Source organism: Momordica charantia, assembly GCF_013281855.1.
Source record: "Momordica charantia cultivar OHB3-1 chromosome 5 unlocalized genomic scaffold, Mcharantia_2.0 BLBB01000005.1, whole genome shotgun sequence".
NCBI lineage: Eukaryota > Viridiplantae > Streptophyta > Magnoliopsida > Cucurbitales > Cucurbitaceae > Momordica > Momordica charantia.
The window spans coordinates 13,111,253-13,128,990 of record NW_028275163.1 but is presented as its reverse complement, the minus strand read 5'-3'; the positions used below and the strand labels follow the sequence as shown (position 1 = coordinate 13,128,990).

At 40.0% G+C, this 17,738-nt stretch overlaps 1 protein-coding gene across 1 annotated transcript; it reads left to right on the top strand.

Annotated features, from left to right (window-relative positions):
• Window positions 1-241: 241 nt before the first annotated feature.
• On the top strand, window positions 242-1,621 carry LOC111022485 (annexin D8). Its single transcript, XM_022299656.2, has 4 exons — window positions 242-703; window positions 797-1,015; window positions 1,099-1,188; window positions 1,273-1,621. The coding sequence occupies exons 1-4, from the start codon at window positions 281-283 to the stop codon at window positions 1,480-1,482; spliced, it is 942 nt and encodes a 313-aa protein (XP_022155348.1). The 5' UTR covers window positions 242-280; the 3' UTR covers window positions 1,483-1,621.
• Window positions 1,622-17,738: the final 16,117 nt, after the last annotated feature.

Sequence of the window (17,738 nt, the reverse complement as noted above, 5' to 3'; positions counted from 1 at the left end):
ACCCAACAAACCATTTGCTAAAAAACAAAGCTCATTCACATGCCACAAAGTTTGAATACAACCTGTCCTCATCACCTTTCTTCTGAACACATAAGAAAAGGCACAGAAACTTCCTTCTTTTGTGCTTTGTAAGGCAACACATACACAATGCAATTCCATGGTACACATAAGAAAGCAAACTCTGACTTTTCTTTTATGCCACTATCCCCCTCTTGCTTTACTTTTCCCTTTATATATGTATTCTCAATGGTTGTATTTTGCAACATAACCAGAGCTTGCTATGGCTACCAAAATCCATAACATGTCCGCCGATGCCGCTCTCGAAAATGACTGTAGAGACATTCATGATTCTTGGGGTCCGAAGAGTAGTAGGCTGGTTCGAGTTCTTGCTGGTCGAAACTCGATGGAGAGACAGCAAATGAGGGGGATTTACAAGGCAATCTATGGTGAAGAGTTGGTAGAAAGACTAGGGACAGTTGATAGAGCCTTGTCCTTGTGGATGCTTGATCCTCACGATCGGGATGCTGTCGTCGCTCGAGAAGCACTCGAACCGGGAGGAGCCGATTTCAAGGCTCTTATTGAAATATTTGTGGGGAGAAAATCCAGCCAGATATTCCTCATTAAACAATCTTACAAGGCAAGATTCAAAAGGCAATTGGACCAAGATATCATCAACATAGACCCTCCCCACTCATACCAAAAGGTAAAGGTGGCCAAAAGAAAAAAAAAAGTTCAAACTTCTTTTTATTATTTATATGCTGATTTTGATGCCACAAAAACTTAAAATTTTCAACAGATTCTTGTAGCGTTGGCTGCCTCACACGAAGCCCATAATGCAGATATTAGCCAACATATTGCAAAGTGTGATGCTAGAAGGCTTTATGAAACAGTAAAAGACAGCTCAGGAGCCATAGAAGAAGCTGTTGTTCTTGAAATGCTCACGAAAAGAAGCATTCCACAGCTAAAACTTACTTTTTCTTGCTACCAACACATCTTTGGACATGACTTTACAAAGGTAACAAAATTTTATGTATAAACTTTATCCGAAAAGTTAAATCTCATTCAATCTATAACCACAAGTGATCTATGTTTTTGCAGGCACTTCAAATGCGAAATTGGGGAGAATTCGAGAGCTCGCTCCGCACCGTAGTCAAGTGTATCTTTAATCCTCCAAAGTATTATGCCAAGGTTCAGAAATATACAATAATATATTTGAGTTAATTTTAGTTTTGAAAAGCTTTCGTATGAAAAAAGAATGGTTTAATGAATCAGGTGTTGTACAAAAGCATAAAGGGTGGAGAAAGTGATAGGGGAGGATTGGAGAGAGTACTGTTGGGCAGAGCTGAGGTAGATTTGGATGAAATTCAAAGGGCTTTCGAAGGGAAGTATGGAATTCAGGTAAAAGAAGCAATATGTGAGAGAATTTGTCGTGAAGATTATAGAGATTTTCTTGTTGCTTTGGCCACAAAAAGAGCCAACTGATATGATATGGTACGAGATTTTCTTAGAATTCAATGTATATAATAATAATATATACTTACTTCATCCTTCCATTTTATATATTTATATATGTAATTTTGAATTAGAAATAGCTATAAAGTAGTCAAGAGAATGATTGTTAGTCTTCTTTGTCCATCCTGCATTTTTTGGCCCTTCGGCAACGATTTTTATTTTTGCTTTTTGGTTTTTCTGTTTTGTGTTTTTAGGTTTTATTTTTCTTTCGTACATGTTTGATAACTGTTTTTTATTTTTTATTTTTAAAAAGCATAATGTTTGGTAACATTTTTTGTTTTCTGTTTTTAAAAGGTTAGAAAATTTAAAATATATATTAGAGAGAAAAAATTATATATAGAATAGAGATGAAAAGAATGATGGTGCCTCTCCCATTCTCGTACTTCTGAAAATTTTTAATCCCCTTTTTCCACCTCGTTCTTCAATCGAGGAATCCAGATCCAAGTATAAGAATCCTTATTTGGGGATGATGATATTTACGATATAAAAATGGTCGGTTTTATAATTAATTTTAATTATTTTCAGAATTTAGAAAATAAAAAGTGTAATAAATATATATTAATTATTTTTATAATTATTATTTACTAGTATAAATAATTAGTTTTAAAAATATTTAATATTTTATTCACAATTTAATAAATATGTGAATAAAATATGATATTAATTATTTAAAAAATAGAATCAGGGAGGGAGTCCAGACATGCATATCCTATTATGGAGCAAGAACCTGACCCTTACATGTTTAGAGAAATTAAACATGAAAATACAGATTTGTAGAAATGGAAATAAACTTTTGAAATAGAAATTTTAGATAGATAAAGACAAAGATTTAGAAAAAAAATAGTAAAAAAAAAAAAGTTAAAAGTTAAAATGAGAAAATTTTGAGAGAAAAAGAGTACAATTTAGAGGAAAATATGTTTAAACAAAAAAAATAAATTAGAAAGAAAAAGAAAAATTATAGTGAGAAAAAAATTTACAGATAAAAAAAATTCAAAAATATACTTTTTAGAAAAATAGATAAATACAAAGAGAAATAAAAGTTGAAAGAAAATTGAATGAGAAAAGAAGATATAATTTTCAAACGAAAAATAGATTAAGAAGAGAAAAAAAAGTTAAAAAAACTAACGAAATTTTAGAGAAATAAAAGCTTGAAAAAATATTAAATTTTTAAACATATAAATGAGGGTAATATGTTGGGGAAAAAAAGGAAAAAATAGACACATCAGAGATGAAAATTTTGGGAAAATAATAATAAATATTTAAAGCATTAAAAGTTTACCGAGAGAAAATTAATTTTTTTAGAGAGATATTTATGAAGAAATAAATTTTAAACCGAGATAAATTTGTTAGAGATAAATATGTCAAAGAAAAAAAATCTTTTTTGTTTTTGAAATTTACATCGAATTTCAATATCGTTTATGAAAATAAAAAAAATACAAAATTGAATTTCTTATAAAAAAAATTTGTTTTTCAAGACCTAAAAATCAAAAACAAAAAACAGAAAATGAAATAGTAATTAAATGAGTCGTTATAATTCCTAATGTTCTTTAATTTATATCACATTCTTAGTATCATCGGTTGGAAAACCTAAAATTACATATAATAAAACTTTGCCACACCTACCAGAAATTTCATATTGTCTATTTAAGGACGTAGATTGGAGTCTATAATCAAATTTGGAACTGGATATGCTCAAGATTTTACAATATAGAAGTTTAACAATGAGGACCAAAACCTAGCTAGTATTTTTGTAAAATTTAACGACCAACACAAAGGATATTAAAAGTATCGTAGCATAAAATGGATGAATGGAAATAGTATAAGAATGAAGATTAACCGGACTTGTATTATTTAGTGGGCACAAAAGTATTAATAAATTGGTGACATCTAGTCAAAACGAATATAACTTAGAAATAATTGACATATATTTCAAACTAAAAGATGGTGAGTTCGATCTCCACCCTCACATGTTGTACTAAAGAAAATTGGTGACAGCTTGGTGTCATGAGAGTCGAGATGGATCCAAACAAACGATTGTTTTCTAGAAAACAAAAGATATGTTAAATTGCATGATATTATAATATAAATCAATAGGAGAATTTTATCTCCCTATTTTCCCCTTTTATTTTAACGTTTTTTTAATTATTTTAATGGCATTTTTGGCATTCAATTCTCTCCCTAATGAGTCTCTCCCTAACTTCACTCATTTATCTCTCCAAATTTTCTCAAATTCCAGCACTAATTAACTCTTCCTTCTCTATCCCTCTCTCCCCACCCCTCCCCTCTCTCTCCTTTTTTTTTATTTGATATTTTAATACTTTATTTAAGTTAAAATGAAGAAAAAAAACAAAAAAGTTTTAATAAAATTATTGTCAATTTATTTGTAAAAATTAATGACTTTACCTTTAACTATATAATTAATAATGAGTTATAGTTTTTTAATGGTTAAATAATGTTTAAAAATAAAAGTATAAAAAATATTCAAATAAATAATTAGATGTATTCATCAATTGAAATAACACAAATGTGAAAGTTTGATCATAAAAAAAGTTTTGTCAGTTTTTTTCCTTTAAATCTAAAATTTTGAGGTTGGACTAGTGGTGTTATGAATTAGACATGGGTAGGTGTAAATGGATCCCTAGAAGAAAAATAAGACTAGATGGTTCAATTAAAAATTTTAAGGTTGGATTAGTGGTTGTGATTATACACAAAAGCAAGGTATTAATTATTTGATACATATTATTGTATGACTAAAATAACTATGGTTGGTGGTCAAAACTCAACTTGACACGTGTAAACACATGCTCAGTTCGGTACAATGGTAACATGACGAACAAACCGTCGGAACTCGACATTCGCGACCGAGTTGAGGGGAGGGAATGAACTTAGCCGACCTGAGGATTCTGACCTCAGATCCAACCACCGACCTGGGGGCTCGACAGCCGTAACAGCATGTCGTAACAACCTAACGGTCTTGTCTCCCCCCGCCTGCCTATAAAAGGGACACTCGGCCCACAAACTAGGTATGCAATTCTCTCTGAGAACGACCTAAAACTTCTGAGCTCGTACTGACTTTGGTGTCGGAGTGTTTTGTTCCCTGTGCAAGTTCACTTGTGAGCACTTCAGTATCGTCCACGTCAGCTCTGAAGGGATGTGAATCCTGGAGCGGAAGCGGACTTTCGTTGCTGATTTTCGGGATACAAAATTGAATTTTACAGAGGGAAAATACAGAGGGAATTCAAACCTTTAAAGATCATTTCTTCAGTGAATTCCCCTCGAACACCACCACCGGATCTTACTCGCTATCCTCTTGGGTCTCGGGATCGTGCTTGTGGTAGCACCTTAATCGAAGAGAGGGAGAGGTTGAGAGAGTTTGAGAGAAATCGTTGGAGGTTTTTCTGTTCTGTAACCTTCTGTCTTTCCATTCCCCAACTCTTGAAGAAGAACAAGGGTGACGTGGGGTAACTTCCCACGTCACAAAATCTCCCACTCCCCTACAATTTTGCAGGGGAATTTAATATTAATAATAATAATATTATTATTAATATTAATATTAATATATATATATATAATATAATAATAATTATAATATATATATAATAATTAATATATATATATATATAATTAATTAATCAAATTAATTAATATAATTAATTATTAATCCAATTAATAATTAATAAATATATATATACATAAATAATTAACACTTAATCATTTATTATAAAATTAGAATCATATTCTAAAACATTTCTCTCGTATAACCTATAGTTTTAATGTACATCTTATGCACATTATTTTGAACCTATAGTTTTAATATGAATCTCATTCATATTAATTTTATTTGGATCTCATTCAAATAATATCTCTCATAATATATAGTTTTAATTTACAATTAACTATATATATATATTATAATGTATCAATATACATATAATCCCTTAAGTAATTTGAACAATTCAAATTCTTCCAAAAAATTTGATCCTCGTTTTACCCGTTATGAGCTAGCAAGGGGACCTAATGGACTTACAGATCTGAAGCTCCAACGATGCAAGATTAATCAATCAAACTCATTGACCGAGTTAATCCAGATTCGTTAACTACGGGTCATTCCACTAAAGACCCGCAGTTGCACTCTTCTCACTGCAGAATGTTTTCGTGTCCATAGATATACGACCATTAATGACGAGTCAATCCTTCACGAGTGTTCGTAACTCAAGTTGGGTCAAATTACCGTTTTACCCCTGAGTTACATCTTACTCCTTAAACACCACTGCTCCTCTAATGAACAGCCCGTTTATGGTCCAACCAATAACCGGAAGTCCCTCTCGGCCAATGAGGGGGTAGGGCCCCTTGTTCAAGTCCCAGAGTCAGCATTTAAGGGAACACTCACCTACTCCCCTAAAGTCGGGGAGGAGTGAATTCCATCTTGTGAAGTTATGTTCCCAGCTCCCCACTCGGTCTCGTCCCCAAAATGGTAGGAATGTTGAGTCGGCGACTCGGGCCACTCTCACCCATACAGATCAAAGGACGAGCCTTCACGGGCAGGAGTCCATAACTCACTCAGGATTGAGAATGAGTTGCCTGGTCATCCTAAGAAATAGCAACCTATTAGTTAACGGTGTTACATCTAAAGATTGCCTATTTCGTGGTCGGTCTTATACAAACTCATTGTATAGGATACCTCCACTCGCATGTCTCTACACGAACGACCTGGATCGAGTCGTCTGTAACCTTTACAGAGTGGGCCGTATCCATAGTGTTGACAGGATAAGGTACCCAGCCTTATCCATATACTATAGACCCTTGAGGTTATTCACGGGACATTATCCATTCATATATCAGGGGTATATCAACTATATACCCAGTATATATACTATCCCGATTACATCATAAATAACCTTGGATGTTTAGTTTATTGGATTTTGGACAATGCAAAGCTATGATTCAACAACAAATTTATTGAATAAAAACTTTATTACATAGACATTTGTTTTTACAAAATACAACCTACGAGTTTAGGGTAACACACCTAACAAGCTCGTCACCGACGAGTGAGTTCGGTCGGAAAGCAGCATCAACATTTGGCGTCGTCTGTGGGAACTGACGCAGTAAAATCTTTGTGCTTTAACAATGGCTGAAGGCAATGGTTCCCGTTTCAGAAGCAACAAGAACGAAAACGGAGATCGTGACCTGCCTAATGGGAGGCCAGGAAGGGAGGATCACCCGCCACTCTCGAGAAAATCAAAGACCCGAGTTGACGCTTGCAAGACGAAATCCACTTCGGTGGAGGTGCCGTCGTCCGAACAGATGCAGTCTCAGTTGGCCGACATGCAGGCCAGCCTGGAAGCTGTGACTCAGGCCTCCTGAATGTTGGGGTCCTGCTACCTGAGATCCAGCGCGACCTAAAGAAAGGAAAGGAAAGATGGACGAGCACCCCCAAAAGAAACGAGGTGAGGTGTCGGTCTCGAAACTGGTCCTAGGGGGCAACGACTTGCCAAGACTAGTGGATTACTGACCTGAGCTCTCCCTGCAATCCTCTAAGGTTGACGGGCAAAGCCGGACCCGAGGTCCAAAGCTTGGAGGCCTCGGGAGGGAGCATCCAGAAGAATATGTGGGCAACGTGAGCCTACAGCTACAGTTTGACCAGCTGAGGAGAGAGCTAGTAAGCGAGCTGAAAGGGGACCCGAGGAAAGTTGGGAAGACTACGGAGGATGATGAGCCTGATGAGCCACCATTTGTCCAGGACATCCTCGACGCCCCCGCATCGCAGAAAAGCAGACTTCCAACCTTAGACAAATACGACGGGACGAAAGACCCCATCGACCATGTTGAGACCTACGAGTCCATCATGGACTTCCATGCATACTCGGACGAGATGAAGTGCAGGGTTTCTCTATAACTCTGCAGGGGCCAGCGAGGAAGTGGTTCAGACTACTTGCCCCATATTTGATCTCGAGCTTGAAGCAGCTAAGGAAGGTTTCTTAGCTCAGTTCGCGGCTCACAAGGACGAGAAGCATTCCGACACATATCTCTTCTCAATCCAATAGAAACCCAAGGAACCAATTCTGGACTACATTAAGTGCTTCCTCTCAGAACAAATTAAGGTCGAGAATTGCATCCACTTGTTAGCTTGGTTCGCCTTCTGCAACGATGTGACGCACGAAAGTTGAGCTGGTCACTGGTTGGATAGAGCAGCCAAGTTCATTGAGGCCGAGGACATAATGATGTCCAAGGATGACAAATATTCCAGGAAAGGTTCACCTTCCAAATTCGAGAAGAAGAAGGATGAGAAGAAGAATGGCAATGGAAGAAATGTAGGGGGTACTTTCCGACGACTTGACTATGGTCGCCAAGATGACCAAAAAGCTGACAAGCCCCAAAGGTTTAGTACCTTCACACAGTTTCAGGTTCCACTGTCTGAGATCCTGAACAATATCCAGGATTCGAACTTCGATTTACTTGCAGAGTCGAGAATGATGTAGAAGGATCCTGAGCAGCGTGACAAATCAAAGTATTGTAGGTTCCACCGAGATCATGGCCACTATACCTCACACTGCTTCGACTTGAGGCAGCATACTGAAAGGTTGATACGACAGGGCTACTTCAAGAAGTATATCGACAAATGAGATCGAGAAGAGACCTCTAATCCTTGAAGCAGCAAAAAGGAGTAGAAGTGGGAAAAGTCCAAAACCCCACCTAAAAGTGAGGATCGACCTCCCGTGATCAACACAATTCACGGAGGGCCAAGCGGTGGCCAATCCGGTCACAAGAGGAAAGAGCTGGCTATGGAGGCGGGACATGAAGTTTGCTTGTTTCCCTTACTATGACGCATTAGTCATTGCCCCGCTAATTGATCACATCACCGTGTGCAAGGTCCTTATAGATGGTGGTGCCTTAGCAAATATACCGACCTTGTCCACCTACAAAGCACTTGAATGGGGCCGAGCTCAACTGAAGAAAAGTCCAACTCTAATGGTCAGGTTTTCCAAGAGAGTGTAACCCCGGAGGGCTGCATCGAGCTCCCCATCTCGCTGGGAGAGGGGAAAATCTAGGTCAACTTGGTAGCTGAGTTCGTGATCATCGATGGCAAGTCAACCTACAACGCCATCTTTGGCCACTCGATTCTACATGTTTTGGAGGTCATACCATCGACATATCATGAAATGATGAAGTATCCTACTCCTGAGGGAATTGGAATTGTTCAAGGTGAGTAGAAGACCTCGCGATAGTGTTACGCTGCTGCCATAAAGGGGTCAAACACTTGCGCTGTCAGAGTGAATTAGGAAGAGCTGGCACCAGGTAAGCCTGATCTGAGGAGAGGAATGCCTGCGGAAGAGTTAGAGCTGGTCCCGTTACTCAGTCCTGACAAACAAGTAAGCATCGGAACCATGTTGGGGGCCAAGGATCGGACCAAAGATCGAGATGAGCTAATCAATTTCATGAAGACCAACGCCGACGTGTTTGCCTGGTCGCATGAGGACATGCCAGGTATCGACTCAAAGATTATCGTTCACCGACTTAATATTGACCCCACCCACCGACCTATAAAATAAAAACGTCGCCCTGTAAATAGTGAGAGGAGTGCTGTAATTGTAGAAGAGGTGAACAAGCTATTACGAGCTGAATACATAAGAGAAATTATCTACCCTAATTGGCTTTCTAATGTTGTATTAGTTAAAAAATCAAACGGTAGATGGTGTATGTGTGTAGATATCACCAACTTAAATAAGGCATGCCCTAAAGATAGTTTCCCATTACCGAGAATAGATCAGCTAGTCAACGTTACAGTCGGCCACGAGCTGCTGACCTTCATGGACGCGTATTCGGGCTACAATCAGATTAAGATGTATGAGCCCGATCAACAGCATACGACGTTCATTACCAACTAGGGCACTTATTGCTACAAGGTAATGCCCTTTAGCCTCAAGAATGCGTGCGCGACTTACCAACATATGGTCAACAAGATGTTCGCCAAGCAACTCAGTCGCAATATGCAAGTCTATGTCGACGACATGCTTGTTAAGAGCAAAAAGGTGAGCTAGCTCACACCTTACCAACCTGGAAGAGGCTTTCGAAGTCCTACGATGATATCGCATGAAGCTCAATAAAGCTAAGTGCGCCTTCAGAGTTTCTTCGGGTAAATTCTTAGGTTTCATGGTGAATCAAAGAGGAATCGAGACGAACTCGGAGAAAATCCGAGCTGTGTTGGACATGGAGCCCCCCGCAGAACTTAAAACAATTGCAATGTTTGAACGGAAGAATAGTTGCACTGAATTGATTTGTGTCGCGATCAACCGACAACTGCTTGCCTTTCTTTAAAGTTTTGAAAACCAAAGGGCAGTTCGAATGGACTTTAGAGTGCCAGGTCACGTTCGAGCAACTCAAGAAGTATTTGAGCTCAGCACCTTCGTTGGCAAAACCAGTACAAAGAGATCAGCTCTTCCTTTACCTAGCGGTGTCGGAAAAGGCTGTCAGCTCTACGCTGGTCAAACAAGAAAAGGGGCGTCAGAGTCCCGTCTACTATACGAGCAAGGCTATGACAGATGCCGAGATGAGATATCCGGCTATGAAAAAGCTTGCTCTAGCTTTGGTCATGGCAGCTCGGCAACTGTGACCTTACTTCTAAGCTCATTCTGTTACAGTATTATCAAATTTTCCACTACGTCAGGTCTTCCAGAAGCCAGAGACCTCAGGTAGATTGATGAAGTGGGCACTTGAACTCAGTGAGTATGACATAAAGTTTGAGCGATGCACAACGATTAAGGGCCAGGCGGTTGCAGACTATATAGCCGAGCTGACGCCACCCGCCAGCTCGGAGACAGATGCTCAGAAGTTTGGATGATGTTCGTAGACAACTCCTCAAACGATAAGGGTTGTGGGGCCAGAGGTTTGAGTATGCCCTCCGCTTTAATTTTCGAGCTACAAACAACAAAGCAGAATATGAAGCTCTTCTTGTCGGTCTAAGGGTGGCAAAGAGCCTCTGAGTTAGTCATCTACTCATCTATAGTGATTCACAGCTCGTAGTGAACCAGATCGCCGAAGAATACAAGGCTAAAGACATGAAGATGGAAAAGTACGTGGCAAAGGTCAAGAGTCAGTTGGCCGAGTTTGCGAAGTACGAGATCCATCAAGTCCCCAGGTCAGAAAACACAAACGCAGATGCCTCGACAAAGTTAGCTTCAGCTTATGAAACTGACCTCGCCAAGACGTTCCTAGTTGAGATTCTGAATGAACCCTCGATACTAGAGCCATACCTAATGGACATCGAGATAAGACAACCGAGCTATACGGACCCATTGTGGAATACCTGGGAGGAAAAATACCACAGTGTTGGGTGTGTTGCCCTAAACTCGTAGTTTGTATTTATGTAAAAACAAATGTATATTCAATAAAATTTTATTCAATAAATTTGTTGTTGAATTCATAGCATTGCAATGTCCAAAATCCAATAAACTAAACATCCGAGGTTATTTTAGTGTAACCGGGACAATATATGTACTGGGTATATATTTGATATACTGGGTATATATTTGATATACCCCTGATATACGAGGTATATATTTGATATACTGTGATATACAAGTGGATAATGTCCCGTGAATAACCTAAAGGGTCTATAGTATATGGATAAGGCAGGGTACCTTATCCTAGCAACACTATGGATACGTCCCACTCTGTAAAGGTTACAGACGACTCGATCCAGGTTGTTCGTGTGGCGACATGCGAGTGGGGGTATCCTATACAATGAGTTTGTATAAGACCGGACCACGAAATATCCAATCTTTAGATGTAACACTGTTAACTAATAGATCGGTGTTCCTTAGGATAACCAGGCAACTCATTCTCAATCTTGAGTGAGTTATGGACTCTTGCCCGTGAGGGCTCGTCCTTTGATCTATATGGGTGAGAGTGGCCCAAGTTGCCGACTCAACATTCCTACCATTTTAGGGACGAGACCGAGTGGGGAGCTGGGAACATAACTTCACAAGATGGAATTCACTCCTCTCCGACTTTAGGGGAGTAGATGAGTGTTCCCTTAAATGTTGACTCCGAGACTTGAACAAGGGGCCCCAGCCTCTCATTGGCCCGAGAGGGACTTCCGGTTATTCGTCGGACCATAACCAGGTTGTTCATTAGAGGAACAGTGACATTTAAGGAGTAATATGTAACTCAGGGGTAAAACGGTAATTTGACCCAACTTGAGTTACGAGCACTCGTGAAGGATTGACTCGTCATTAATGGTCGTATATCCATGGACACGAAAACATTCTGCAGTTAGAAGATTGAAACTGCGAGTCTTAAGTGGAGTGACTCGTAGTTAACGAATGTTGATTAACTCGTTCAATGAGTTTGACCGATTCATCTCGTATCGTTGGAGCTTCTGGTCTGTAGGTCCATTAGATCCCCTTGCTAGCTCATAATAGGTAAAACGAGGATCAAGTTTTTGGAAGATTTTGAACTGTTCAAATTTCTTAAGGGATTATATGTATATTGATACATTATAATATATAGTTAATTTTAAATTGAAACTATATATTAGGAGAGAAATTATTTGAATGAGATTCAAATAAAATTAATATGAATAAGATTCATATTAAAACTGTAGGTTAAAAATAATGTGCATAAGATGTACATTAGAACTATAGGTTATACGAGAAAAATACTATAGAATATGATTCTATTTACGTGATAAATAATTAAGTGTTAATTATTTGATATATATATATATGTTAATTAATTATTAATTAGATTAATAATTAATTAATATTTATTAATTAATATGATTAATTAATTAATTATATATTAATTATTATATATATATATATATTATAAATATAATATATATATGTATATTAATTATATATCATTAATATTTATATTAATGTTAAACTCCCCTGCAAAATTGCAGGGGAGTGGGATGTTGGTATGACGTGGGGAGTTACCCCACGTCATTCTTCTTTTTCTTTGTGAAATGGGAAGAAAAAGTGTTCTGCAACTGATACAGAACAAAAAGAAGAAAAGAACTCACAATCTCTCTCAAGTTTTCTCTCAATACTCCTTCTCATTCCAAACCAGGTGCTCCCACAAGCACGGTCTCGAGACCCAAAAGGATAGCGAGGAAGACACGGTGGTGGTGTTCGGGTGGCAACCGTGGAAGAAACGTTCTTCAAAGGTAAAGTTTTCCCCTGTATTTTCATCTCAACACTTAGATTTTGTTTTCTCAAAAATCATCAACGAAGATCCGCTTCCGCTCCGGGATTCACATCCCTTCACACAGAACCAATCTGAAACACGGAATCTCGGACACCAGTCAGCGCACTATGTTTTGAAAAGAAATCAGCTTTACAAACGCAGTCATTCTGCCTTACCACTTCTCAGGTGCCTCGACCCCCAAGAAGCAGACTACGTTATGCGCGAAATTCATGAAGGAGTATGCGGCAACCACTCTGGCGGCAGGTCCATGGCAGCAAAAATAGTAAGGCAAGGATACTATTGGCCGACTTTGAGTCAGGACGCCAAAAACTTTGCCAGTAAATGCGACAAGTGTCAGAGGTTCGTGAACGTACCCAGGCAACCACCAGAGTTGCTTACACCAATCACAAGCCCCTGGCCTTTTGCTTAGTGGGGAATCGACCTCATAGGCCCTTTGCCCATAGCCCGAGGTAAGGCTAAGTATGCGGTGGTGGCAGTAGATTACTTCACCAAATGGGCAGAAGTAGAGTCCTTGTCAACCATCTCGGAGGCAAAGATTACTAGTTTTTTATGGACCAACATTGTGTGCCAATTTGGCATACCCAATACTATCATCACTGATAATGGCAAGCAATTCGACAACGTAAAATTCAAGGATTTTTGGGCCCAGCTTGGTATTAAGCACCTCAGCTCTTTGCCAGCTCACCCGCAAGCAAATGGTTAGGTCGAAGCCAAAAACAAGATCATCAAGCGTGGACTTAAGCTCAAACTGAAAGAACGGAAGGGTAGATGGGCTGACGACCTGCCCCAGGTGCTGTGGTTATATCGAACCACACCTCGAGTTTCAATGAAATCACACTATTTTCGTTAGCGTTTAGCTCAGAGGTTGTCGCTCTAGTTGAAGTCGGTATGTCGTCAGTAGGACTTCAAGACTTTAAAGAAGTAGCAAACGATGAAGCGATTCAGCTTGGCCTAAACGTCCTGGAAGAGAGGTGCAACACCAGCCAGCTTCAGCTTGCTGACTACTAGAATAGTGTAGCTCGATATTACAATTCGCAAGTAAAACCACGGTGGTTTAAAGAGGATGACCTGGTGTTGCGCAAAGTTCAGAGAATAGTAGGAGCTTTCAAGCCAACTTGGGAAGAACCATATCAAGTAAAGGGGGTGGTGCGACCTGAAACCTACATGCTTGCCGACCTGAATGGAAAACTCCTGCCCCATCCTTGGAATGCAGAGCACTTGAAAATCTATTATCAATAGCCCTTCCCCAATAGTAGAACAACTTGTAATGATATTTCTACATTAATAAAAAGCACCACTCATTTGAGCACCTTGGGATTCCCGAGCTGAACATAAATAGGGGCAAGGGTGCAATTCTACTAATTTCTACGACGTGAGTGACATTTTTACTGAGACATGGGCTCTCATCTTGACTAAACGAGGAGCGACCTCACTAAGCTTAGTTAGTTGTTTTGTTTTAGACACTTTAATGAAGTGAGCTAAAGAAAAACGTAAAACGAAACTGAGGCATGCAAAACTCCCACAAGGATAAGTGCTCAACGCCTGACTTCAATTAAATGATAAGGGCAAGGGAAATGTAATAACTACGATTTAGCCAAAGACAAATTATAAATTTTCATTAAGGTCAATGGGTCCAAGGTTAACAAAAATATGAGTCAAAAGCAAAGAAAGTGCGAGCTGGCGCCTAAGCTTGAGGAGGGTCCTATTGGTTCTCTTAGAGCTCGTCTTGGTGATGTCAAGGTCTTTTTCCTCCGAGAAAAGCTCCTTCATGTATTTCTCGATGACATCTTCTGGGGCCTCGAACTTGTTAGGCATAGTAGTCCATTCTTTAACATAGGTCCTCTTTAGCTCGAAGAAGTCTAACTGAGGATGGGAGCTCGTCAGCGCGTTCAGAGCAAATTTCAACCCACTATCCATGAAGTCTTTGGCAAAACTCGCATAAGTTGGAGTAGTTTTTGAATATATCTTCAACGAACTTGCCATCCTTCAGATTGGTCTTCAGTGTGATGAACACCTTTTCCAAGGCTTCCTTCTCAGCTTGCACAGTGTCCAGGTCAGCCTGAAGGGTAAGAGTCTTGGCTTCCAGATCCTTCATCGTGGCTTCATACTTGGCCATCTGATCGGTCATCTCAGCCATTGTGTCCTATGCAGCTTTGAGGTCGACTTTGAGCTTTACATTTCCGTCTCTTCTTGCCTTCGCATCCAAGAGGGTCGTTTTACAAGACTCCTTATCACCTTGCAACAACTCATCGCACCAGTCCAACTCGAGTTTCATCTGGGCAGCGGTCTGGCACACCATCACAAGGGCATGCGAAATAAGGATTTGTCAGGTCAGGTCATTAAATTACAACACAGTTAGGGGATTTTGAGAACTCACGTCGGTCATAGTGTCCATAGCTCACTGAATGTTGCCCGCAGCAGGCATCATGGCGAGGTACTGTCTTTTGGACGCCCTGACCAAGCAACCTTCTGCGACTTGTTGGACGACCGACTTGATTTCGTCGCTCACAATGTTGGTGCCAAAGTGGAACTTGAATTCCTACTTAGCCTCGAGTTGAGCTTTCTTGGTACGGGCCTCGCCCTTATCTAGGGAGACGACCTCGCGACCCCTCTTCTCAGACTTCTCCTTCCTTTCCTTTATCTCCTTCTTGTCCTTTTTCTCCCTCTTCTTGGGAGATGGCTTGACCTTAGTAATGGTGGAGCAGTGCCATCCTCGTCGATCACCATGGTTTTGGGAGCCACCTTCTGAGTTGGTTTCTGAACCGGAGCAACCTTTTAAGGTCTGGCCTGAGTTGAGCTGGATCCGTTCTCACCAGTACGCTTCACATGGTCGAAAATTTGAAGAAGCATCTCGGACACTGCAAGCGAAGTGTTAGGAGGGGAAAAGATATCTAAGCAGTAGAGTTGAGGAAATTACCAGTAGTAGCTGTTGGCTTCGGTATCTGAGAACTCGTCAAAGACCTCGTAAAGACCACACTTGATCAGAGCCACGTTGGTAAGCAGAAGCTTGGCCGTGTGTTTGGTGGCGTCGATCTACTGAATAGCACTCAGGTACGACCTCGTCAAGTCAGTAATCTTGGGCAGAGGCTTCGGGGTCACTGCACGAGAACACAAAAGTAAGGATACATGCCAAGTACATCAGAACGAGCTTCAGGTCGGAGCTCTTACCTAAGTTACCAAATCTACAAGGCACAACATGGAAGGGATCCCCATACTCAACAGTCACCAACCACTCAGCTGTACACGTAAAACCACTGGCCCTTCCAGTCATTTATCGTGGAATGACCTTTCACCACCACCACTATTCCATGTCGGGTACAAAAATAGTGCCTAGACTCTACATTGGGCACACTTTTGAGAAGGTGCGTGCCCAGGATTTGGTCAACAATGAGAAGCTTGGTTGGTGGCTGGCCCTCGCATTCTCGTCGCTCAGTCTCCTTCCATCACAAATAGTAGCAGCCGTATAGTGTGCCCCATCTGTTAAGAGCGAGCTGAGATGGCGCTAGGTTCACCTCATTTAAGAACTCCTGAGTGAAGGCAGGTAAAGAAAGGCGAAAACCGAACTCAAACATCCTCAGGTAAAACCCGACGTACCCAATAGGTGGCTCTTCGAAGGTCTCACCTCGCTTAGGATACCTAATTCCTATGCAGTCTGGGATCTCATATTTAGCCTTAATAAAGTCCAACCAGCCTCTATCGAGCTTAGATTGACAACCAGCACTTCTAACAATTCTCTCTCACCCTTCGGGATAATCGCTGAGTCTAAACTATAATAACTCGACGACGAGCTACTATGCCCATCGCTCCCCGAGCTATGCTTACCACTATCTACTCTAGACATGTTTAAACGACAACGAAAGGAAAGTAAAAAAAACACTAACCTCTAAAGGAGGAGGAGCGATCTACTTCTTAGCTCGGCACGAGAACAAAAGTTTCGAAAGATGTAAGAAGTGAATATCTCATAGGGCATCATATATATAGGAACTAGGAAACCATCTAGACCATCCACGTACACCAAAATGAGCGGTTTAGATTCAACCTCGAAGCATGAAAAATGCATGCACGCGTGAGACCAGTTAGAACGGTTTTCTGTCAGAATTACCAAAGGACTCAACTCAACTCGTACCCCGACAGGTCACTTCGTAAAGCATTTAATTCGATTATCTTACTTTTCTTCTCTTCTTTGCCAAAACTATAGCTCGGTGATGCCAGAGAGGGGGCCAATGTTGGTGGTCAAAAATCAACTCGACACGTGTAAACACATGTCAGTTCGGTACAATGGTAATGTGATGGACAAACCACCGAAACTCGACATTCGCGATCGAGCTGAGGTGAGGGAATGAACTTAACCGACTTGAGGATTCCGATCTCAGATCCGACACCGACCTGGGGACCCGACAACCGTAACTGCATGTCGTAACAACCTAACTGTCTTGTCCCCCCCGCCTGCATATAAAAGGGACACTCGGCCCATAGACTAGGTATGCAATTCTCTCTGAAAACGACCTAAAACTTCTGAGCTCGTACTGACTTGGGCGTTAGAGTGTTTTGTTCCCTATGCAGGTTCACTTGTGAGCACCTCGATCGAGTTCGATCAGAAACCAGCATCAACAACTATTATTGGATCTTTTATTGTATTTGTAGCTATTCACAGTGTGTTAACACATCAAATTGATGTAAAAAAAATCATTTCTAATGGTGACTTAGAAGAGTAAATCTATATGACACAACCTGAAGGCTTTGTTGTTACTAGTCAAAGAAAATATGGTATGCAAGCTTAAAAATCTCTTTATAGCCTCAAACATGTTCTTAAACAATGGTATGAAAATTTTAATACTAGTTGAGTAGATGGTTTAAAAGTGAGTTATTTTAATATATGTGTGTTTACTCTAAATTGTTTGGAGCAAATTATGTGATTATATTCTTATAGGTTGATGACATGCTCATTTTCGTCACAGATTTAGATGTCATTATTGATATTAAGTTACTTTTATTCACGCACTTTGAAATGA

What these genes read in the sequence shown, in the direction of transcription:
- LOC111022485 (XM_022299656.2), top strand. Translation starts at nt 281, where the DNA reads ATGGCTACCAAAATCCATAACATGTCCGCCGATGCCGCTCTCGAAAAT. An exon ending in TTGGACATGACTTTACAAAG is followed by an intron (nt 1,016 to 1,098) that starts GTAACAAAATTT and finishes ATGTTTTTGCAG; the next exon opens with GCACTTCAAATGCGAAATTG. An exon ending in CTCCAAAGTATTATGCCAAG is followed by an intron (nt 1,189 to 1,272) that starts GTTCAGAAATAT and finishes TTAATGAATCAG; the next exon opens with GTGTTGTACAAAAGCATAAA.